The sequence below is a fragment of the Phascolarctos cinereus genome, unplaced genomic scaffold (genome assembly GCF_003287225.1).
Source record: "Phascolarctos cinereus isolate Bilbo 61053 unplaced genomic scaffold, phaCin_HiC Scaffold_5;HRSCAF=322, whole genome shotgun sequence".
Classification (NCBI taxonomy): domain Eukaryota; kingdom Metazoa; phylum Chordata; class Mammalia; order Diprotodontia; family Phascolarctidae; genus Phascolarctos; species Phascolarctos cinereus.
In genome coordinates, this window is record NW_027555958.1 from 289220909 (window position 1) to 289246611 (window position 25703).

The following is a 25703-nucleotide window of genomic DNA, read 5'->3' on the forward strand; positions in this document are numbered from 1 at the left end:
GTCAGAGCTAGGATTCAAACCCAGAACCCCAGGCCTCTTCCGGCTCTAAGTCCAGGATCCTTTACCCTCCACTGTATACCTTTTCATTTCCCTCAGGGGTTAAAGGGGTTGTAGTTTGACAGTTAACTCCCGTACCTTGTGGGCTCTTCATGGGTTCTGTGCAACTATTCCCCAAGCCTCACCTCCTGCTCCTCTCCTGTGTTCACAGCCTCGTGGCAGTGCCTTTCCCCAACTGGAAGGACCCCAGACAGATGGCGTCACAATCAAAAGTAATGAAGAATGTGTGATCACCCCCAGCGTAGACCTGAACATTGACTTTGGAATCAAAGGAAAAAATAAACTCAACTACTGGACCAATTATTGGCTTCTCATAGGTAAGAAAGAGGCCATACCTTAGTTGGATGGTCTCCAGACTTTATGAGATTGCACATTTCATCAGTTAAAAACGTTGAAGTACTTTCCCATCTTTCTATCTGTCTGTATGTCTGTCTGTCTGCCTGTCATCCATAGCTATAGGTCTATTTTTCAATTTATGAATCTATCTATTGTCTGTCTATCATCAATATTCATCTCTATCCATATCTACTTCTTTATATCTCTTTCTATCTAATGCCTATCTATCCATCTATCCAAGTTTTTTATTTTTTCTTTATCTTTTTATCTGTTGTTTCTCATCTTTATGTATGTATTATCTATCTTTCAATTTATCTTCTTTCTATTGTCTATCATCTCTACCTCTCTATATACCCATCTATACTTATCTTTCTATCATCTGTACCCATTTAGTCATCTATCTATCCAATTTTCTTTTTAAAATGTGTCTTTTTATCTATTGTTTCTCACCTATATCTCTGTTTGCCTATCTGTCTTTCAATCTATCAGTCTCTCTTTCTATTGTCTACATCTATATTCATCCCTATCCATATCGATCTGTGTATCTATCTATATGTCTTTCTGTCTGTCATCTATACCTATCTTTCCAACTTTCTTTTTTTCTTTATCTTTTTATCTGTTGTCTATCGTCTGTATCCATCTCTATCCATCTCTACTTGTCTGTCTCTATCTTTCTGTCATCTATCTAGCATCTGTACCTATCTATCCATCTATCTATCCAACATATTTTTTCCTTTCTTTCTATCTTTTTACCTATTACCTATTATCTATATGTCTGTCTATTTATCATCTATGCCTACCTATCTATCTCTTTTTTCTTTCTTTCTGCCTTTCTATCTATTGTCTGTCTGTCATCTGCATCTCGCTATCCATATCTGTCTAAATCTATCTTTGTATCATCTATTTGTCCATCTTCTAGACATATCTATCTATCTCTAGACACGCATTTACAAATATTTATATAAATTGTTATTAATCTGTTATGTACATTATAAAGCATGTATTAAAATGAAGATATTTTACTCTAGTCTAGAAATGAGATTTTTAGTTATTTAAAATTGCATTTATTAACAGTACAAAAAAAATATCTTTTTGTTCCTGAATGTACTTCACTACTTTTGGAAAATGTGTGTGTGTTGAAGGATTGGACAGATTTGTAAATAACAATTGTTTTTTAGTAACTAATTATTCAGTTGATTTGATCAAATTAGCTAGCCAAGCAGGTAAATGTCTTTTTTTTTAAGGTAATTTTTTATGGAAAGATATCTAGTGTAATAATCAAACAATTGGTCACAATGTAATAACCAAATATACCAAATAATTGGTCATAAAGCTCAGTGAAGGCAGCAGCTTTTCACCAAGACACAACACTGTGCATATGGCTAGCTTTTCACTAGACACAGTACAAAGAAAATAAAACAGCAAAAATGCATTGTCTCACCTTTCAACTCAGAAAATTTTCAATATAAATCCATTGCTTTCTCTTTTATGTTGTTCTGCTTAATGGATGTTATCATATATTAAATCTCTGGTCGTGTTTGGATATTTAGTTGTGTTTTCTGTTTAGTTTTTTTTCCTTTTTTAAGCAGTTGGGGTTAAGTGACCTGCCCAGGGTCACACAGCTAGTAAGTGTCAAGTGTCTGGTGTGAGGTCGGATTTGAACTCATGTCCTACTGACTCCAGGGCCAGTGCTCTATCCACTGTGCCGTCTGGCTGCCTCTTTAGTTATGTTTTTATATGAGTTTGTGGATCAGCAGAAGGCCAGCTTGGCTTTACCATAAAGCATACTGGAAAGGCAGTGTAAGCTTTAATAAACTAAAAGGCTGCACTAAGACTTTTCGGACACCCTGTATAATAAGACTGGGAAAGTAAGTTGGTGTCAGATGGCAAAGAGCTTTAAATGTTAAACAGAGAAGGATCTATCTGATACCAAAAAGTATTAGGGAGCCTCTGAATTTTATTTCAGGAGAGTAGGGAGGAGAAACTATGTGACATGATCAAATCTACACTTAAGAAAAATTTGATAGGTGTATGGAGGGTGGATTGGAGTTGAAAGGGACTTGAGGCAGGTGAGCTAATTAGTAAGTCAACAAGCATTTAATATTCAGAACTTACTATGTGTGAGGTACTGGAGGCAGCTGGATGGCTCAATGGATAGAGCGCTGGCCTGGAGTCAGGAAGGTTGAATTCAGATCTGGCCTCAGATATTTACTAGCTGTGTGACCCTGGGTAAATCACTTAACCCTGTTTGCCTTAATCTGCTGAAGGAAATAGCAAACCACTCCAGTATCTTTGTCAAAAAAACCCCATGGACATGGGGTCACAAAGAGTGTCTAACAACGTCTGAACAATGATAATAACAGGCACAGGGGTAGAAAGAAAGGCAAAAACATGGCCCTTTACCTTATGGAACATACATTATAATGGGAGAGGCAACATGAAAATAACTGTACATACAGTGAAGGAAAGACACTGGGGAAGGGGGCACAGACGGGGAAGATCCTCTTGCCAGAGGTGGGATTTAAGCTGGGTCTGGAAGGCATTTAGGGCAGCCAGGAGGCAGATGGGAGAGGGCAGAGCACTCCAGGCCTGGGGGGGACAGCCAGTGTATGCAATAGTCCAGGCAGCCAGGGTTGTAGCTCTGTGAGTAAACGGAAGGGGCTGGATGTGAGGGGTGTTAGAGAGTGGAAGATTTGGCAACTGCTTGGATGTGTGGGGCAAGTGAAAGTGAGGAGACCAGAAAGTGAGACACCAGAATTCTTATCTGGAAGAGTGGTGGTGCCCTCAACAGAAATGGAGATGTTTGAAAGAGGGGTGGGTTTGGGGAGGAAAGATCATGTAATGAGATCTGCCATATAGATTGTGACACATCCTTGCCTGTTCATCCTGTGTGACTCAACCCAAAATGGAAAGCGAGAAGGGGGCTTTTACTCATTGGTCATTGCCCTTACCTGCCTGGGGGGGGTGATGGAGGAGGGGCTGGGCACACTGGGAGAGGAATTTCCGAATGCACCTGGTACAGCTAATGTTTAGGTTATAACTGCCCCGGGGTTAGAAGCTTGCAAGGGTGGTAAGTGGGAAGTATTGGGTAATCACAAGTGAAGGATAGACGTGGTTGTATGGGAGAGAAGCCCCATGACTGACTATGGAAGGGAGGGTGAGACAAAACCCATTTTCCCATTTTCTGACTTGTGGTCATGCAACCTTCCCCTTTCCTTTAGTTTGGCCTCAAGGCCACAGGTAGCCCTCTAGGTCCTCAAGTGTGGCCCTTTGGTTTAGATTCAAAGGGCCGCACTTGAGGACCTAGAGGGCCACCTGTGACCTCCAAGCAGCAGGTTCTCCACCCCTGGTTTAGGTAGTGACATACTGACCTCTGGTGGACAAATGCAGACTTAAAAATCCACTGTAGAATGGTTCCTGGACATTCAGATCTCAACTACAGGATCAGTCAAGAAACATTTAAGGCAGGACTTCTTAACCATTGTTGTTTTATGGATCTCTTTGGCAGTTTGGTGAAGACTATGGACCCCTTTTCAGAATTTTGTTGTTCAGTCGGTTTCAGTCATGTCCAACCCTTTGTGGTCCCATTTGGGGTTTTCTTGGCAAGAATAATGGAGGGGTTTGCCATTTCCTTCTCCGGCACATTTTACAGATGAGGAAACTGAGGCAAACAGGGTGAAGCAACTTGTCCACAGTTACACAGCTAATAAATGTCTGAGGCCAGATTTGAACTCATGAAGGAGGAGTCTTCCTGACTCCAGGCCCAGTACTCTATGTAGGATGGCACCACCTAGCTGCCCCTCTAGGCTTAATCTTTTATTGTCCAACTACTTTGGGGAGAGAACAACCCCCATCCTTCAGTTACTTAAGAACAGCAGGCCATTTTTTTACTTTTTACTAGGGGCTTTAGTCTCCTTTTACAAACATATCACAGATTAAAGGATTAATCAGAAGTTGAGCTCTAGCTAACTCAAAGGAAGATCTTTACTCACTTTCAGATCTAATACACAGTCCTAAACTATAGTTTCTTCCCCAACTGGCAATTAGTGGAGGGGGAGGGGGAGTTGTTTGGAATAAAGAGTCTTCAGACCAGGAAGAGAGAAGAGCTATTATTGTGCCTCTTTTTATTTATGCTTACAGCATTACTGAACAAAGTTATCTTTGTCATTGTTGTTCAGTCATTTTTCACTTGTGTCTGACTCTTTGTGACCCCATGTGGCGTTTTCTTGGCAAAGATACTGGAGTGGTTTGTTATTTCATTCTCCAGCTCATTTTGCAGACAAGAAACTGAGGCAAACTGGGTTAAATGATTTGGCCAGGGTCACACAGCTAGGAAGTGTCCAAGGTAAGATTTGAACTCATGAAGATGAGTCTTCCTGACTCCAAGCCCAGTGCTTTATCCACTGTGCCACGTAGTTGTCCCATCTTTGATATTACAGCTGGCAAATAATTTATATGACCTTACAATATGCAAGGGAGACTTTTTGTTGAGAGTCTTTAATTGAACCCCTAAGTCAGGTGCTTTATTTATTCATTCATTAGTTCATTTGTTCCTTTGTTCATTCATTTGTTTATAATGAACAAGCACAGCAGGGTCTTGTCCTATATTCTCAACTCCTTAGTCCAGTGGTTCTCAAAGTGTGGTTCAAGGACCTGTAGGAGCCTGAGAAGTCAAAACTATAATAATATGGTAAAATTATACTTATAGTAAGATGTTATTTATCTACAAAATACTCTTGTTTTCTCTCTCAGGACATCATGAGATCCCCCTGTCTGCTTCTACCACAGTGTTGGAGAAATTCCCCAACAAACTGCCCAGGCATCGTGAAAATGTGATTCATGCCGATTCCGAGAAGAGTTTTGAGGAGGTTGGTGAATGAAAGACTCAGTCACCACGTGTTTTCTGCATACCTACTATGCATACCACGCTGTTTTAGGTGCAGTGAAGTATAGATACAGGCAAAAGAAAGGCTAAGATGTGGGCGCTGGCTGTTTGGGGAGGGAGACAATACTCACAAGGTCCATGAAAACATACCAAAGAACATGAGGTGGTATGAGATCAAGGGTGCATTTTGTGTGATGTAGATTTTAAGCACCGCGGGAGATCAGAGGAGAGGGTGATTGGTGAAGGTTGGGACTTTCAGGGAAGGCTTCATGGAAGAGGTAAGACTTGAGTGATGCCTTGGATATGACTATATAGATGAGATAGAGGAGGCAAAGTGGGGGAAGTGACATTAATAAAAGCAGGTGGGAATGAGCATGTTATAATTCCTAACACAGTGGAAAGATGAGCCTGGCTAAAGCGGAGGATGCTTATTGCGGAATAGTAGGAAATAAAATTGGATAAGTGGAGCATTATCCACTGCCAAAAACTAGGTTTGAAGTGAGAGGAAATAGGGAGTTATAGAAGGTTCTTGAAGCAGGGAATGACATGGTAAAAACAGGATTTGGGGGAGTTTATCCTGGCAGATGTATACAGGATGCATTGAAAAGGAGACTTGGGCCATTGTATTAATCCAGAGTGAAAAAGCTCGTACTATTTTTCCTTGTTACTGGGAAAGAATAGCAGCTCAGAAAAAGCATTGGTAAGTAGCTGACATTTAGATGATGCTTTAAGACTTGGAAAGCACTTTACACAGATTATCTCATTTACTCCTCACTGTATTGGAGGTAAGTGCTATGGCTATTATCGCCATTTTACATATGAAGAAACTGAGGTCCTGATATGCCTTTGGGACCCATAGCTAGTAAGCATTGGGAGTGAGAATTGAACCCAAGCTAATTTGGCTTCCATCTAGGAGACTTGTCATTTCAAGGTGTCTCTCCCATTCTTATCTGCAAATGGTGCCAATTGAACTTAAAAGCTAGCACTCTGCTACAGGCAGAGCCCAGAGAAGGTGAACAATATGGCGACTAACATTGAAGTCTAGTATTGAGCCCATCAATGGCTAGAAAATCTTATAATTTAAAAATAAAGGAATGGGTTTGAGTTTTCCTCCAAGAGGTTTAAAAGCCCAGAGTGCTGATAAGATTCCAGAGCATAGGTTATAGAAACTTTCTATAAAGTAAATAGTCAAGTTGCAGAGGCCCATAGGTTGTCAGAGGGAAGCCCAGAAGCTAAGTGTCTTGTCATTAGCTCTCAAAGCTTTGGCGCTGGGAAAGGTTTTTTGCAGTGAAGTAGACCCTCTCTCCTATAGAAGATTATCAAAATAGTTGACCAGAACACGGAGGAACCAAGTCCTACCGCTCATCAAGATATTGAACTCACTCGACCCCCAGTGAGAACGGAGGCAGCAGTGGACTCCATGTTGAAGGACATGGCTACAATCATCCTGTGTACCTTCCTTCTAATTGGATGGGTTGTCTTTGTCATCACCTACCCATTGGTAAGACTCGATCTCCTCGGGCTCATCTCTCTCTGTTTGCTCTGCTTTTCTAATTGACAGTCAACTTGCCCTTTAGCATCAGAGCAATGGCTATTGGTTGCTTCATGAATGAATAAATGAATCAATGAAAGTGAGTCAGTCTTAGAGCTAAAAGGTATCTTTCTATCCAGCTTAGTGAGCTCTCTCACTTTTTATTTTCTGAATGATTTATTTGGTATTTTATTTTTTCCCCAATTACATGTAAAAACAATTTTTAACATTTGTTTTTTGTTTTAATTTTGAGTTCCAAATTCTCTCCCTCCCTCCCTTCCCTCCTTATTGAGAAGTCAGGCAATTTGATAAAAGTTATCACCAGTGCAGTCATGCAAAGTATATTTCCCTATTAGACATGTTCTGAAAGAAAACACAGACCAAAAAATAAAAATAAACACTAAGGTCTCTATTCAGACTCCGTTCGTTCTTTCTGTGCAGATGAATAGCATTTTTTCATCATAGGTCCTTCAGAATTATCTTGGATCATTGCATTGCTGAGAGTAGCTAAGTCATTTACAGTTGCTCATTGTACAATGTTGCTGTTACTGTCTCACAGCATCCCTGATGGTGGTGGTCATCTGGCCTCCGTCTGAATACCTCCAGGGACATGTTGTTCATTTCTCCCTGGGCTTCCCTGTCTTATTTTGAGGCCGTTGAACTTGTTTGTTTGTTTTTTCTTTGTAGGGTAGGGATAGAATTTGCACCTGGGATTTCCCTGGCCAGGGGAACTCCCAGGTAGGGAAAATTCCTTTACTAATGCAGGTTGGTCCCTTCTCAAATACTTAGAGTCTTAAAGAGTTTCCTAGAGCACTGAGAGGTTAAGTGACTCACCCAGGGTCCCTTAGCCAGTATGTATCAGAAGTAGGGCTTAAACCCAAGTCTTGGCTTCGAGATTGGCCCTTTAGCCAGTCACCACACTGCCTCTCTTTTCTTTATATTGAGGATGCCTTTATATTGAATATATCTCCATTTAACACCTGCCCATGAATCTTAGCTGTGTCTTCTGTAGCCACAGAGAATGTCTATTCCTCCTTCCACATGGGAGCCCTTCTTAGTTTCGGGGTGGGGGGAGATAAGTAGGCAATGCTATCTTACTGAGCCCTGGGGTGTGCGTGTGTTTCTCCCCAGAGCATGCACCAGCAACAGCAGCTCCAGCACCAGCAATTTCAGAGGCAGCTGGAAGAGAGGATCCAGCTGCTACAACAGCAGCAGATTCCTTTCCAACCTCCTGGTGACCTGGCTCAGGACCCGGACTTCCTGGATGCCTCTGCTGGCTTGCACTCAGAGAGCTCAGCCCCCAGCAGTCCCAACGTGTCCCCCAAGGGCTCCAACCACTCTCAGCATTCCACCAACTCAGTATCCAAGGTCAGCAGCAGCATCACCACCGAGCAAGATGACCACGGTAAAACCATGTTTCTTTTTCTGTTACATCTCTTGTAATCAAGACCAGCTAGGGGGAAGAAAAAAAAAAGTAGCAGAATGACCGTGTTCCTGCCTGTGGCTGCTTGTGGAACCATAAAATGGAATTCCCCAGTGGTTGTGCAGGACAGCCTCACTTTTGTAAATTGGCAGCTCATTCCTCCACCACCTCCACCTTCTTTCCATGAGTCTTCTTGGGGTCATCTCAGCACCAGCACTTATCTTCTGTTATTTTGTTCTCCAAGGACTGGAAGTCATTGCAGGCTGGAAGTCAGAAGTTGGTTCTATCAGGGCACAATGTGGGGAATCTTGGGGTAGAAAAAATATCAGAGGCATAAATCAGAAATTTAGAGCCACAAGAGACCTTGGAGATCAGACTCCATGGGTCCTTGGCCTTTACTGTGTTATGAACTGGAGGCTGTCTGGTGGAGCCTATGGGCTCCCTTTCAGAATAATGTTTTTAAATGCATAAAATGAAATACAGAGTATTGCACTGGGAGCCAGTTATATTTAAATAAGGATATAATTTTTTCTTATCCAAGTTTACATACCCCTCCCTGGAATGTATCTACAGATCCCTTGAAGGTTCATGGCCTCCAGTCAAAAAACCTCTGATCTAGTCCAATCTTCCTATTTTATGCTTGAAAGAATTGAGGCCAGCCGAGGAAAATTAACTTATCCAAGATCACATCATTAGTCAGTTGGTACAACAGAGAGAACCAGTCTCATCCAATGTTGAAAGATGCTGATTATTATTATTATGCAGGGTTGACCTCATAGAGTTAATAAGTGCTTATTGAATTTCATTGAGTTAACACAATGCCAAGTGTTAGGAACTTAGAGGGCTTTAACTCTCAAGTTAGACAACCCAGTGGCTTTTGTCTCCCTTTTCCCATTTAATACTTTCTGTACTGGCTAATAAGCTCAAGGTGTGGCTCCTCTTGGGGAATTCAAAGCAAAAAGTCAAAAGTCATTTATTAAGCAAGTACTTTGTGCCAGGCACTGTACAAGGAGAAGGACTTGACCTTTAAAGAATAAATATTGTTTTAGCCTCAGGGATTTTCTTTAGGTTTGTTTAAAGTAATATTTTCTTGTCATGATTTTGGCTTAGATGAAAAGACCAGCATGGTGGTGGTTGGGAAAATTTCCTTTTGCCCAAAGGATGTCTTGGGACATGGAGCTGAAGGCACCATCGTATACCGGTAAGTGATGTGGAGAGAAGTATTCTTGTCCAGAGAAACAAACGTCACAAGAAGCTAAGAATTTCAAGGGACTTCAATGGTCACCTACTCCAACCCATACCCAAAAGCCATCCCCCTGCTAGAATATACCTGACAGGTGGCCTCCTGAGGCAGCCCGTTCTATTTTTTGGACAGCTCTTAGTTGTGGGGAAAGTTTTCCTGACATTAAGCTGAAATTGGCATCCTTGTAATTTACATCTGTTGTGTCTGTTTTTGCCTTTTGGTGCCAAGTAGAATAAGTCTAATCCTTCTTTTGGATGAAAGTGCTTTAGATTTTTTTTTGCAGCTATCATGTGTCCTCATCTACACCCACCGCTGCCACCTTGAGTCTTCTAGACCAAACATTTCGGTTTCTTCAGCCACTCCTCACATGATATGAACTCAGAAGCCTCTCACTATCCTACTTGCCTTCTTCTGGACACTCCATCTTACCATCTTATCTTATCTTATCCTTCTTAAACTGTGATATCCAGAAATGAACGTAATACTTCACATGTGGTCTAGGGCAGAGTGCAAAGGAACTCTATCCTATTTCATTTGGTGATCATATCCACTCCCATGGATTCAGATCTGTCTGTAGAGATGATTCTCATATGTATTCATCCAGACTCTTTTCCTTACTTCCAGGCAAACAGGGTGAAGTGACTTACTGGGATCACACAGCTAATAAGTATCTAAGGTCAGATTTGAACTCAAGGCCCAGCACTCTATCCACTACACCACCTAGCTATCCCATCCACTCCTCCAGGTGACAAACCTTGTACCTTTTTTTCCTCTCTCCAGGGGGATGTTTGACAACCGGGCTGTGGCAGTGAAGAGGATACTCCCAGAGTGCTTCAGTTTTGCAGACCGAGAGGTGCAGCTGCTTCGGGAATCAGATGAGCACCCCAATGTGATTCGCTATTTCTGCACAGAGCGAGATCGTCAGTTCCAATATATTGCCATTGAACTGTGTGCAGCCACTTTGCAAGAGGTAGCTTGGGCCCCCCAGGCGGGGTTTTCAGCTTTATCACCCACCCAGACAATGTTTTTAAAAATTGAATTGTTCTAAGTTTTGTTATTACATTACAAACACAGATTAACAACCTGTTAATTCTATGAGAAGTCTCTTATGTCAACTAAGTAAAACAAATCGAGTAAAACCAACAATGTGGGGAGCTCATCTGAAAGTGTATGCAACATTCCACATCCATAGTACAAACATTTTTTTAAAATGAATAGAAGTTTATATTCTCTCTCTCCTACCACATTGGAAAAACAAAACAGTACCCCCTTCTTTTTAATTATCTTTTCAATTTCATTTTTATTAGTTTATTATTGGTGACATTGAATACCAATTTGTTCAGTCTTTTTCAATTGTGTCCAACTCTTTGTAACCCCATTTGGGGTTTTCTTGGAAGAGACTGGAGTGGTTTGTCATTTCCTTCTCCAGCTCATTTTACAGATGAGGAAACTGAGGCAAACAGGGTGAAGTGACTTGCCCAGGGTCTCACAGCTGGTACATATCTGAGACCAGATTTGAACTCAGGAAGATGACTCTTCTTGACTTCAGGCTGCGAGGCACTCTGTATACTATGGCATCACCTAGCATCTAGTTGAATAGTAATACAATCAATTAAACTCTCTTCCCAGCGATGTCTATTTAAATCAATGACATTCTGCTCCTAACATAGTTTAACAATTTTTTTAATCACTGTAAGTCCCCATAAGGATTTTTGTTTGTTTTTATATTTCTTCCCCTCATGTCCACTTTTTCTTTTATACAGTTATTACTGAGAGGAAGACCTAGGTTGAAGCCCCAGCCTCTGACACATATTGACTTGGTGACCCTGGGCAAATCACTTACTCAGAGTCACAGGCAGCTCCTAAAGATTGTAACTGAGAGGTCATCAGCTAGTCATCTGGGCCTTTACAAAAATGGTCCTAGTTAGTGTTCTTCTGATGTTGCTTCTTTTTTTTTAAACTTATTTAACAGGGCAGCTAGGGTAGCACAGTGGGTTAGAGTGCCAGTCCTGGAGTCAGGAAGATCTGACTTCAAATCTGGCCCCAGATACTTACTGTGTGACCCTGGGCAAGTCACTTCACCCTGTTTGCCTGAGTTTCCTCATCTGTAAAATGAGCTGGAGCATGAAATGGCAAACCGCTCCAGTATCTCTGCCAAGAAAACCCCAGTGGGGTCATGTAGAATCAGACACAGCTGAAACAAATGAACAACAACATCAATTATTTAACGAAAATGTTATTATATCTCTTTGTATTCCTCATATTTACCAGTCTTAATTGTATTGTAGTATTCCATCAGTGTGCTACAATTTATTCAACTAGTCTTTTTTTTTTTGGCCATTATAAATAATGCTACTATGGAAATTTTTTAGTTACAAAATTAAACAGCAACAACCACAGCAACCATTCTCCTAGAATATTCCCTCTCTCCTTTAGGCAGGCCTGTTATAACTGCAGTGTTGCATCAGTTATCTCTTGTTTTGATTGGCCCATTCCTCAGCAGCCATTTTTCTTCTTCCTCTCTTACTGCCCACAGAAGGTTGGAGCAAGATCATTCTTCCTGGTTTCATAAGTGGAGAGTTCAGCATGGCATGTGGTATTATGATGGCCGAGCTTATGCAACAGGATAGAAACCGTTGACTGTTTCTAAAAACAGCTTAGCACTCAATTCTTTCTGTCCTGAGGGCTGTTGAAATGTACACAAAATGAGAAATGAAACTTGAGTAGGTCAGCAGGAAGAAGAATGGCCCAGGACTTGTGTACTGATGCCATCTCAGAGGTGGCCTGGTGGGTAAGAGGAAGTGTGGTATAGGAGAAGGAGTTTTGACTGAGTTAGAGGACCTGATTTGGACTCTGTCATTTAGCCTGGACAGATCTCCCTGAGTGACCTGGGACAAATCCCTTAACCATCCTTAGTTTCAGTTTTCTCATGTGTGATGTGGGGGTTATTATACTTGTAATACCTGACCTCCCAAGGTTGCCATGAGTATCAAATGGGATATTGTACGGGAGATTGTTGTATGTCCTTCATCCTAAAAGAGGACCAGTGACATCAGGAGGGTGATATCTTGACTTGCAAGTGAATTGGATTTAAGTGAGGCAGGGCTGCAAAGTCATCAGCCTCACTCTGTCCTCCAGACAGTGGAGTCCAGTAGCAAGACGTAGGTCAAGGCAATTGGCGATGGCCCTGGATGCAGTGGATATAAGCTAAGGTCTTTCCCAGGTATCAGTTTGTCTGAGGCAATGCCCATTCTGTAATTAAAGGCTAGGTAAGAATTATGGAGGCAAGAGATGGCTTAGTTTACCTTCAGAAAAGAATCAGTCTGGAAGGGGAAGACCTTCACAGTTTCTAGCCAGAACAGAAACAGAAACAATTTACACTCACTCTGAGCCATCAAAACGCAAACAATGAGCAAGCCAGCCTTGGGCTGAAACCTATTATTGGCCAGTCAGTGAGAGCCAGAATGATTTGGGTTTAAAGGCATAGTCAAGTAGCTCCAATTTGAATCCCAATGGGCTTTATCAAAACCTGCATTGGAAAGCCATAATGTATCATACAAACAGAAAACAATATAATGATAGCTATTATTATTATAATCATTGTCATCATCATTATTATTACTACAGTATGTGGAACAGAAGGACTTTGCTCACCTTGGCCTAGAGCCCATCACCTTGTTGCAGCAGACAACATCAGGACTTGCTTACCTTCACTCCCTCAGCATTGGTGAGAATCCCTCCCTATTGGACTCAATGTCATGTTGTTGGGGGCCTTTCTTTGTTGCACGGTTGTCAAGGTGGCCACTCTGAGTTCCCCTGGTATTTGACTCAGTTTGACCTCTTTGCCACATAGCTGGTAAATATCTACTCCAGCAGGGGATATATTGTTCTGAACATGGTGTTAAATTTAAGGTGCCAGCAGAAGGGACAGAAAGAGGAGAGAGATTGTGCTCCTAGCTTCGTTTTGAAGTGGTTCACCCTAAGCCTGTAAAGGAGTCATACAATATTGGAAGCCAGGACACCTAGAAGTGGCTGACGGTACATTAGAAAGTTAGGAGAGGGGAGCCAAGATGGCGGAGTAGTACGGGCAGGAACTCAGCTGAACTCTCCCGGCATTCCCCTCCAAACAACTTCAAAATAACTCCTCAAAGAAAGTTGGTGAGGGGCATCCAATGCTATGTTACCATGGGGTGGTACCAGATGTTCTGACTAACAAACATTGGGCTAACCTAGAATTTGGCATTAGTTCACAGAGACCTGAAACCCCACAACATCCTCCTCTCCATGCCCAATGCACATGGCAAGATCAAGGCTATGATCTCTGACTTTGGCCTCTGCAAGAAGCTGGCAGTAGGTAGGCACAGTTTTAGCCGCCGCTCTGGGGTACCAGGCACCGAGGGATGGATTGCTCCAGAGATGCTGAGCGAAGATTGCAAGGATAATCCAGTGAGTAGCAGATCTTCTTTCTCTGAATACCCAAAACCTACGTTAGACAAGCTACATCCACCTCCAGGGTAGAGATTCTCAAGTACAACATCAAGAATTCCCAAATATTGGAAAATCAGGTTTCTGCCTAGCTTGCCAGCTGGCACGTGAGCTGGGCTTTGGAGGAAGCTTGAGATTCTATGAGGCTAGTGCCTGGTGAAGTTGGGGCCTTCCAAGTGCCCAGTGAGACTTTAAAACATTTAGTGAAAATGACACAGATTTTGTCTCCACCGTGCTTCAGCCCACTCATACTGTCTTTCTGCCACTAGGGGGTACAGTGGATAGATGCTGGGCCTAGAGGCAGGAAGACCTGAGTTCAAATCCAACTTTAGATACTTACTAGCTAGGTGTATGACCCTGGGCAAGTCACTTAAGCTCTGTTTGCCTCGTTGTCCTCATCTGTAAAATGGGGAATGATACTATTTACCTCCCAGGATTGTTGTGAGGATAGAATGGGATATTTGTAAAGCACTTTGCAAACCTGAAAGTTTTATGAAAATGCTAGCTGTTATAATAATAACTATTCTATTTTAAATAATAATAATCCAGGACTTAAAATAGTGCCTAGTACATAGTAGGTATTAAATAAATGTTGATTGATCGATTAATAATAATAATTACTATTGCTACTACTATTTCTGCTACTACTTTACTCAATTAACAAAACATTTAATAAAGTATCTCATGCCATTCTTGCGGAGAAGCTGGAAAAGTAGGAAGCAGATATTTAGCTGGATTCACAACTGGTTGACAGATTAGCTGTCAATAAGTCAATTTCAATGTGGCACATAGAAGTCTTTTAAGGGTTTTTTTGAAGGGAGTTGTTTTGGGGTTTTTTTTTGAGAAATGACAATCCTGGTACTTTATTTAAGAAGTGTTTTAATACAATTATAGGATGGTTTACAAGAGCCATATTTAATCCTCTGAATACATTTAAGGTATCAAAGACAATCACGTACAGCTTACCTATCAATATAATTAAAATAATTGGTCCTTATAGTTGACATGAGAGCAACTTATCCAGTGTGCTGATTATTTCTTTTTAATATGCACTGTTTTTGTCACAGTATATGAGTAAATATTATAGGAACTTTTATCCATAGATGTAATGGAGTATTCTAGGGATCTGTGCTTGGCCCTGTGCTGTTGATCAATGTTATCAATGACTTGGGTAAAGACATTGGGGCACTGTCTTTTATCTTCCTCTGGCCTCCAACTTGTGGCAGACTTGGAAAAGCCTGTTTTTTTTTTCCATAAGAGGGAGCTTCTAAGAAAAGTTTGACTTACTGATTTCTTGCCCCCTACCCATATTGCTTTACTGTGTTTTAGAATTAAAGGGGAAGAAGGTTTTAGAATTTGAGGAAGTAGATTTGGTGAGTATGCACATAGTTTTTCATGATGGTTATAGTTGCTGAAAGATAAAAGAGGAGAGGGATAGGGTCCGAAAGTGCCCAACCTACAATAAAAGAAATTGAGGCAGAGGTCCAAGCCAACAGCACTTTATTAAAGGGTCCATGGCGTCCTCTAATGAAGTGGACCTCAGATCTTCCTCATGATCTGAGACGTCCCCTTTCTCTAGGGTCTTAGTTTTATAGGGCTTGACACCCAGGTGTACAGAAGAGTCACATGAAAATGCAGAGTCTTATTGGTTGATATATCTTGGCCTTGATCCTCCAGGAGGGTCTACACAAAACACAAAATCCCCTTGGTTGACAAAGGAGTGGATGAACAGACCTTGACAGACCTACCTTGACCTTTCAAGAGGTCCCACTGAGCCAAAGAACAGACCCATGGGCTGGGCTGATAAACAGATGTCAGAACATCTACACGGGCCAATGGGCTGATAGGCAGGCCACAGGCTGGCAGGCAGGGTCACTTGTTGGCCAAATGCTCATGGCCATCTCCCCATGTTGGGCAATAGAGGGGTGACGGGATGGAGGGGCAACAAAAATAGCTGGGGGACTTTCCATGCCATTGAGTCACCTCTGCCACACTGGGTTTGGTCACTGTAACAAGGCAAAAACAAGGGTGGAGGTCATCTAGTTAGCTTCCTATGATTAAGCAAGTGAACTTACAATCTGCAGTCCACAGCTCTGGGGCCTGATATGCAGAACTTATAGTCACTACCCCTGTGGAATCATATCAAACTGATTAATACTGATTGGAATAAAATAGGGGTCCAATTAATCATCTCTCACAGAGAGGAGTAAGAATTAGGATTCATCCTTTTCTCAGTCACCCCATCAAGCTCAGCCTGAGGTCACTAATGAAAAAGCATTAGATTTGGCATCAGAAGACCCAAGTTCAAATTCTCACAAGGCTATGTGAACTTGAACAAATCATTTCCTTTTCCTGGGCTTCGGTTTCTTCATCTTTAAAATGAGGAGGTTGGAATAGATGATCTCTAACCCCTCTCACATTCTATGGTTTTGTGATCCCCTAAAGAAAAAATAGGGCAGCTAGGTGGCACAGTAGGTAGAGCACCGGGCCCAGCTGGAGGCAGGAAGACTCCTCTTCCTGATTTCAGATCTGGCTTCAGACATCTACTAGCTGTGGGACCCTGGAAAAATCACTTAATGGCTCTAAACCTTAGTTTCCTCATCTGTAAAATGGGGATAATAATAGCACCGGGCATGCAGTCAGGAAGACCTGACTTCAGGTCTGCCTCAGACACTTACTAGCAGTGTGACCCCGGGCAAGTCACTTACCCTCTGCCTGGGTTCTTCATCTATAAAATGGGGATAATAATAGCAACTACTGCCCAGGGTTATCATGAGGGTTACATGAAATAATATCTGTAAAGCTCTTAGCAGATGCCTGGCATATAATACAGTAGGTGCTATGTAAATGCTTATTCCTTTCCCTTTCCCCCTATGTGAGGGGTAACAATACAAACAATACAAATTTATTAAGTATCTAATGTAATGTATTCAGAGTCCTAATTCAGGAGAGAAACAAGATGAGATGACACTCCTGCTGTCATGGAACTTAAAATCTAATAGAGGAATAAGATGCCAAAACATATAACTATAATATACAATATTGTATAATAAATGCATCAGAAAGTTACAAAATCAAATGCTACCTGAGATTATAGCAAATATATATACATACGTGTGTGTGTGTGTGTGTGTGTGTGTGTGTGAGTGAAATGCTTTAAGATTTCAAAGTACTTCACATATAGTGTCTCTTTTGGTTGTGGGAAGGAAGGTGATTTTGCAGATGAAGAGGCCTGAGGAGGAATTTCTGGAAGAGATGGCACTTGATTGAGTTGGGTAGAAATTTACCCCAAAGTAGAATGTAAGCTCCCTGAGGGCAGACTTTCATTCTTGTCTTTGTATCTCTAGAACCTAACAGAGTTCCTGACACCTAGAAGGCACTTTAAAAATGCCTGTTAAGTGAATGAGTGAATTCGTCAAGCAAAGAGTGTTGCTCATAAGCTCTACCTCCTTTTTCAGACTTACACAGTGGACATTTTCTCTGCGGGTTGTGTCTTTTACTATGTGATATCTGATGGCAACCACCCATTTGGCAAGTCCCTGCAGCGGCAAGCCAACATCCTGCTTGGTGCCTACAGCCTTGACTGTTTGCACCAAGAGAAGCACGGTAAGTCATGAGAACAGCCAGGGCATGTGGTCCGTTCAGCTGCCTGGGTGCCCTCTCTGCCCACCAAGGAAACATGGGTGGGTACACTGCTCAGAATTGTTCCTGCCATCCTGAAAGTCACCATCTGACCCATCTTTTGTGAGATGCATATTTAGAGTGGTCTCCACTCCAAAAGTCCACATGGACTATTTATGCCCAACCTGTGGTAGAATCTACCAAGCTTGTATTGGTCTGATAAGCCACAGTCAGACATACTGTACCTGGACCCCAACACAGTGATGTCATTTTGGTCTTCTTCAAGAACGAAGGACAATAATCATGTCCCAGCTTGCCTTTGGCTGCATTGGCCTAAGTCAAGGGTTCTTAACCATTTTTGTTCCTTGGACCCCCTTGGGAGGCTGGTGAAGCCCACGTTCCCCTTCTCAAAATAATGTTTTTAAATGTGTAAAACAAAATACATAGAATGACAAAGAAAGCCAATTTAGGTTGAAATATCATTATAAAATATTAAAAAATCAAGCTCTTAGATTCCAGGTTAAGAACCCCTAGCTTAAGCAGACTCTAACAACCCTTGGTGCTTGTCAAGTCAACAAGTCTTTATTAAATAGGTATTATACTCCAGGCATGGGCCTAAGTGCTGCTTAGTGAAATTATAGGAAAGAGAGCTCTCTGGTCCATGGCCTAGCTCAGAATGTATGAGATTGTCCCATCTTTGTGACCTGTGTAACCCTTTGTGTGATGCCCGAGCTTCTTTTTTTCTGATCCCTGAGATTCCTTGGAACTAAGGTCTTTACCTGGCTTAGCAAGCACTGGAGTCAAGTCAGTCGCTAGTGACCAGTGAGTGATATGTGGGTTTCTTTTCCTCCCATGTAGAAGACATCATTGCTCATGAACTAATAGAAAAAATGATTGATATGGATCCTCAGAAACGGCCCTCAGCCAAGCATGTGCTGAAACACCCGTTCTTCTGGGGCTTGGAAAAGCAGCTACAATTCTTTCAGGTATTGTTTTCTGTGCATGTGCATGTGCATGTGCATGCGTGTGTGTGTGTGTGTGTGTGTGCCCATGTTTTTAATGTGTTCTAGTCTTCCAGAGGAAAATTGAAACACTTGAAAACATTGGAACACTAGAACACAGCTTTTGACCACAAAGTCGAAAGCTTTCACTCAGAATAACGATTTTCTCCTTTTGGGTCCTTGACCCTTAAGTTGACAATTCAGTTCAATTCAACAGACGTTCATTAAGCACTTTCTGTGTCAGGCTCTGTGACAGGCACATCTTCTATATCCAGAGTATACAAAGAAGCCTGTCCTCAAGAATCTTACATTCTACTGGGGGCAGCAACTTGTAAACAGATATATACACAATAAATAAAAAGTAATTTTATCGGGGGGGGTGAGGGGAGGAAATCACCAACAATGTGAGACTAAGGAAGGCTCCAGGTGGTACATGAGCTGAGTCTTGAAGGAAAGTATAGGCTTCCAAAGACAGAAGTGAGGAAGAAGAGTATTTCAGGCTTGGTACAGCTCATACAAAAGTATGCAGGCTGGAGATGGCACATCGTGTACGGGAATGTCAGGTAAGTCACCTTCTGGTTTTGTGTTCCTGGGCAAATCACAGGATGTCTCTAAACCTCAGTTTGCTTGTCTGTAAAATGGGGATAATAATAACCCCTGCCTCACTAGGGTACCATGAGGATCAAATAAGATAAAATATGGAAAGTGCTTTACAAACCTTAAAGTGATATGTGTATATGTAATTGCGTGTGTGTATATGTGTGTGTGTGTGTATACATATATAATTATTATAATACTATAATATCATAAAATTTTATGTATTTTAGAAATGTATTTTATATTTATTTATATATTATAGCATATATTTTAGAAATATATTTTATAATATAATATTATAATATTTTATCATAAAGGCACTAGAATTTATTGAGGAACTGAGGTCCTTAGACCTATGTATTAGGAAAATCACTGGCAACTGTGATGGATAGATTAGAGAGGGGAAGGATTTAAGGAGACCAATTAGGAGGCTACATAATTACAACAGTCAAGGCCTAGAGATGGTGAGGGTCCAAACCAAGGCAGTGACTCTAAGGATAATGGAATTGGGGAAGGACGTGAAACCATGTTATAGAGGTAGAGGTGGCAAGTTGATAACTGAAGGGACGTTTGGGGAGAGGGAAGTAAGGAGACCAGGATGGTGCTGAGAGGTTGCAGACCTTTGAGCCTAGAAGGATGCTGATATCCTCAGCAGAAACAGGGAACTTTGGAAGCAGGATGGGCTGTGGTAGGGAGTGCGAAGCAACAGGTTGTGTTTTGGATACGAGTTTGTATTTTCTTCTAGAGGCAATCCACTGAAACTGCAGTGAGAACAGAGGCAAGGAAATAATGGTGTAGTTCTGATATACAGTAAGTGCTTTTGCCAGGAGAACTGAAGACACTGGGGTTTATTAAAAAGGAGAAGTAAAATCATTGTGTGTGTGTGTGTGTGTATACATACACACATACATATATACATATATAATTATATTATGGTGTATATATGTATATGTGTGTGCATATATGCACATATAAGTATTTATATGTATTGTATAAATGCTATATTATGAATTACACGCTATATGTATGTCTATATGAATGCATTTTGAGGGCAGCTAGATGGCGCAGGGGATAGAGCACTGGTCCTGAAGTTGGGAGGAACTGAGTTCATATCCAGCCTCAGACCAAACACTTGACACTTACTAGCTGTGTGACCCTGGGCAAGTCACTTAACCCCAATTGCCTAAAAAGAAAACAACCATTGCATTTCTTTGGGGGCGTATACACATGTAAAAATATTCTTAATATCATAGGATTTCAAGCTGGAAGAAACACCTTATAGATTACTAGCCCAATCACCTCATTTTATTTTTATTATCTTTTTATGGCCTTTTAAGGTTTATTTTTTTCTTCTTTCCCATTTTTCTTTATTCTGAGCTTTATAAACATCGTCTAAAATAAGCACTTCCATATACACAATAGAACAGAAGTGGGTTTTATGTGAAGCTGTGAATCTCTGTTATGTGTGTACCTTGCTTTTCTTTTCAAATATAAATTCAACACCACAGAGTTGTTTTAACTTGAATTTTTCTAATGACTAGTGATTTGGAGTATTTTCCATCTACTTGTTAATAACTTGAATTTCTCCCTTTTAAAACTGCCCATTCATATCCTTTGACCAAACTTGGGGAATGGCTCTTAAGTTTTAAAAACTTGAATCAGTTCCTTATATAACCTGTCTATGAGACCTTTATCAAAGAAACCACCTGCAAAGATTTTTTTCCCTCATTCAGCTATTTCCCTTCTAATTTTAACTGCATTAGTTTTGTTTGTGCAAAAACTTTTTAAATCTTATGTAATTAAAATTGCCCATTTTATCTTCTGTAATCCCTTTTCTCCCATATTTGATCGTGGACATTTACCCTATCCATAGAGCTGAAAGGCATTTTCCTTCTTCTGCCTCTAATTTGTTTATGACCTGACCTGCTCCGTCTAAAGCATCGATCCATTTGGAGTTTGTCTTGGTATGTGGTATAAGATGCTAGCCTTTGCCTACTGAGATCTTACCCAGAGTTGGAGACCAAAGCCTCAGGTATCAGATCCTGGGCTACCATGTTCATTTGCTGTTGTCGATCATCCTCTCTTATTTATTTTTTTATTTTATTTTATTTTATTTTTAATTTTTTTTTCCATATGCTTTTGAATTGAAAATTTTTTCTCCCTTTTTCTGCCCCCCCCCTCCACAAGACGGCACACAATCTGACATAGGCTTTACATTTACATACCCATTAAACATATTTTCACATTAGTGAAGTTGTAAGTAAAAATTAAAATCAATAGGAGGAACCATCAGAAAGATGAAACAAAACTCAGAAGAAGGTAAAAATAAGCGATAGCAATTTGACTTCCATAGTTCTTTCTTTGGATGTGGACAGCATTTTCCATCCCGAGGCCTCTGGAGATGTCTTAGATCCTCGTAATGCTGAGAAGGGTTCAGTTTAACATTCTTAGTCATTGCATAATGTGGCTGCTATTGTATACAAAGTCCTCTTGGTTCTGCTCACTTCACTCAGCATCAGACCATGCAAGTCTTCCCAGGTTTTTCTGAAGTCAGCCTGTTCATCATTTCTTATAGCACAATAGTATTCCATTACATTCATATACCACAACTTGCTCAGCCATTCCCCAATTGATGGGCATCCTCTCAATTTCCAATTCTTTGCCACCACAAAAAGCTCTCTTATTTTTTAACTAGTACCAAATAGTTTTGATGAAATCAAATCGTTCTTTTGAGTCTTGGTGAACAGTATCTCAAATATTTAATACATCATGTAATTATTTGGATTGGAATTCCTCTTTCTATCTCTGTTGCAAACCGTGTTCTTTTATATATAAGAAAACTGAGGTTTTAAATCGAGCCTCTTACCTCTAAGTCCAGTATTCTTTTTTTTTTTTTCGAGGCAGTTGGGGTTAAGTGACTTGCCCAGGGTCACAGAGCTAGAAAGTATCAAGTGTCTGAGGCTGGATTTGAACTCAGGTCTTCCAGGACTGGTGCTCTATCCACTGTACCACCTTGCTGCCCCCAAGTCCAGGATTCATCTTGCCACTACTTGGCAGGAACATAGCCAGAAGCAGAAAGCAGCAAGTATACAATGCATAGATTCTGCTTAATATCACAGACTAAAATCTGGAACCTTAGAGATCATCAAGTTTAACTTTTGTTTTATAGTTGAGGATACCGAGGCCTCAAAAGTCCAAGTGACTTACCCAAGGTCACATAGGTAACTCGACAAATTGAACCCTGGTCCTCTAACTGCAAATCCTCTGCACCCCTTTGCTTCTTCTTCTGAGCTAGACTGGACCATCCTGGGACAGACCTAACTCACTCAGGGTGTTCTGGGCATTCTGTGACTCAATGAGTCCATCTTCAGTCTCTGCATATCAGAAAACCTGTCCTTCATTGTGTTGTCTCTTTGATTCTCTTACAGGACGTGAGTGACCGGATAGAGAAGGAGGCCTTAGATGGTCCCATAGTGAAGCAGCTAGAAAGAGGAGGGAGAAGAGTGGTCAAAATGGACTGGAGGGAAAACATAACTGTTCCGCTTCAGACAGGTAATGCCTTACGAAGATTTTCTCATTTGATCTTCACAACAACCCTAGGAGGTAGATGTTATTATTATCCCTGTGGTTAAGTGACTTGCCCAGGGTCATGCAGCTAGAGTATCTGGGGCCAGGTTTGAACTTAGGTCTATTACATTAGGGAGTGGCTTGGTGGCACAGTGGATGGGGCACTGGGCCTGGAGTCAGAAAGATCTGAATTCAAATCTATCCTCAGACATTAGCTATGTGACCCTGGGTAAGTCACTTAACCCTGTTTACCTCAGTTTCCTCATCTGTAAAATGAGCTGGAGAAGGAAATGACGAACCGCTCCAGTATCTTTGCCAAGAAAACTCCATATAGGGTCACGAAGAGTTAGGTACAACTGAAAACGACTGAACACCAACAGCCATTGCATTTACTTTTTTTTTTTTGGCTAGGCAATGGGGTTTAGTGACTTGCTCAGGGTCACACAGCTAGTAAGTGTTATGTGTCTGAGGCCGAATTTGAACTCAGGTCCTCCTGAATCCAGGGCTGGTGCTCTATCCACTCTGCCACCTAGCTGCCCCCAGCCATTACATTTAAAAACCATAGTTTGTTCAGCCATTGACCAAAGGATGGGCAACCACTTTCTTTCTAGTTTTTTGACACTACAAGAAAAGGTTGCTAAAATTTTTTATGTATCTATGGAACCCTTCCTTATTAATTAATTGACATTAACTTCAGTGGCCCTAGTATCTGGGAAAGGCCTTCAGGAGATGGCAGCACTTGAACAGTCTTGGATGAATACATGTAAGGGCCCAAGTTAAGTAGAAAAAGGAGAAAGGTAGAGTTACTGAAGAAAGAGACCACTTTCACCTCTCCACCTGTATCAACTCAGCTTTATTGCTTGGTTTATCCAGTTGATATACCTGGAGAGCACAAAAAGTCAGCTAGTTATCTGGGGCAAACAATTTAGGATCATACTGCTCTCCAGTTTCTCCTATTATTGGTGATTTGGAAGGTCTTTCATATGGCTATTAATAGGTTTAATTTCTCGTTTTGAAAACTAACTGTTCTATCCTTTGACCACTGGGGAATGGTTCTCATTCTTATATATTTGTATCAGTTCCTTCTTGGATCTTAGACCTTTATGAGAGATAGTTGCTTTAAAAACTTTTCCCAGTTAACTGTTTTTCTTTTAATTATAGCAGCATTCATTTTGTTCTTGTAAAAGCTTTTCAATATTATGTAATCAAAACTGTCCATTTTATCTTCTATAATCACCTCTATTCCTTTGTTTAATTAAGAATTTTACACATTGCCGTAGTTGTGCAAACTGTCACCGCCTCTGATTTTTTATGATGTAATGTTTAGGCCACGAATCAACTTTAGAGCTTATGTTGTATATAGGGTATAAGATTTTGTGTTTAAACCTAATTTCTGCCAAACTCATTTCCAGGTTTTCCAGTTGCCTGTTTCCATGTATTGTTGAATAGAGAGTCCATCCTCCAGTAATCAATGTCCTTGGGTTTATTGAACACTAGGCTGTTATATTTCATTGCCTCGGGGTCTTCTTTATTTAATCTGTTCTATTGATTAACTTTTCTCTTTTTAACCATCTGGTTATGCTAGGCCTCCCCCCATTCCTACTTTTAAAAAATTATTTTCTTTGAGATTCTTAACCTTTTGTTTCTCTAGATGGATTTTGTTCTATTTTGTCTACTTGTATAAAATACTCCCTTAGTAGTTAGATTGATATGACACTAAATCTAGGTAAATAAATTAGGTAGTATTATCATTTTTATTATATTGGCACAGCCCAATCACTGAATATTCCTCCAATTACTTAAATCTTCCTTTATTTCTGGAAAGAGTATTTTTTCATAATTTTAGTCATGTGAGTCCTGAGTGTGTCTTGGTAGGTAGACTCTTAGATGTTTTGTGCATTTTATCATTAATTTGAATGAAACTTCTTTTATTTCCTTCTGCTGGATTTTGTAGATAATATTCGAAAGACTGACTTGTGGGGGTTTGTTTATATAATACTATTTTACTGAAGTAACTAATTATTTTGATTAATTTTTCTTTTGCTCTCTGGTATCCTCTAAAAATCCCATCATGACATCTGCAAATAGAGGCACTTTTGCCCCTTCTTTGACTGGGATTATTTCTTCAGATTCTTTTTCTTGTCTTATTAAATAATAAAGAGTGGTGACAGTGGACAGTGCTTTACCTCAATCTAATATCTCCTCATTACATATTATACTAGCTCTTAGTTTTTAATACTGTTTTTCATATATTAAGCTTGTTTTCACCATTATGTCTTTTTCCTTTTCCAGATCTTCGAAAATTCAGAACATATAAAGGGGGTTCTGTAAGAGATCTTCTCCGTGCTATGAGAAATAAGGTAAAGGGTTTGCAAGGGCAGGGATGTCCAGATTGAAGGAAGTAGACAGAGGCTTCTCATTTTCCCAAATTGCACATTGGTACCAGTGGGCCTGCCAAATCCCTGCTTTTGATTGGCTACGGAGACGGCTTATTTCCTTCACTAAACTACCATTTTCTCCAGTAGAATTGAAACACATAACTAAGGCATCATAGGGTTGGCTTCTCTGATGCTTGTGTATGTAGCAATCACTATCCCTTTGCCAGCTTATTTTTGTGGCTTTCTCTACCTAGATGTACCTGATACATGTAGACTTGGATCCAAGGTCAAGTACCCTCACAAAGTTGGCTGGGTAAATGCCTGTGATGACAGGGTACTTGATAATGTTTCTGGGTGCTCAGGCTACAGTCCCTGGGAAAGTACAGGAGAGGCAAGTTGTCCAGGTGGCCATATGTTGCAAATCTTCCCTTGAGGGTTTATTGCATTTTCTCAGACTATGCAATTAGAGAGCAATCCTGTTGTTGAAGGCTTGGTAGAGGTGGAAGACACAAGCTTCTTAGCTTAGTGTAAGTTTTCCTAAGGCTCAATAATCCTTGGTTATTTTCTTGGTGAACCTTG

At 40.8% G+C, this 25703-nt stretch overlaps 1 protein-coding gene across 1 annotated transcript in view; it reads left to right on the top strand.

Moving 5' to 3' along the window:
- Positions 1–25703, top strand: part of ERN1 (endoplasmic reticulum to nucleus signaling 1) — a 120089-nt gene that overhangs the window by 90846 nt on the left and 3540 nt on the right. Inside the window, exons 10-21 of the mRNA XM_021002504.2 lie at positions 209–374; positions 5146–5261; positions 6591–6779; positions 7941–8214; positions 9343–9433; positions 10256–10445; positions 13103–13202; positions 13722–13921; positions 17419–17566; positions 18440–18567; positions 22608–22731; positions 25039–25106. Of these exons, the coding sequence (XP_020858163.1) occupies positions 209–374; positions 5146–5261; positions 6591–6779; positions 7941–8214; positions 9343–9433; positions 10256–10445; positions 13103–13202; positions 13722–13921; positions 17419–17566; positions 18440–18567; positions 22608–22731; positions 25039–25106 (1794 nt within the window). The remainder of the gene's footprint in view (positions 1–208; positions 375–5145; positions 5262–6590; positions 6780–7940; positions 8215–9342; positions 9434–10255; positions 10446–13102; positions 13203–13721; positions 13922–17418; positions 17567–18439; positions 18568–22607; positions 22732–25038; positions 25107–25703) is intronic.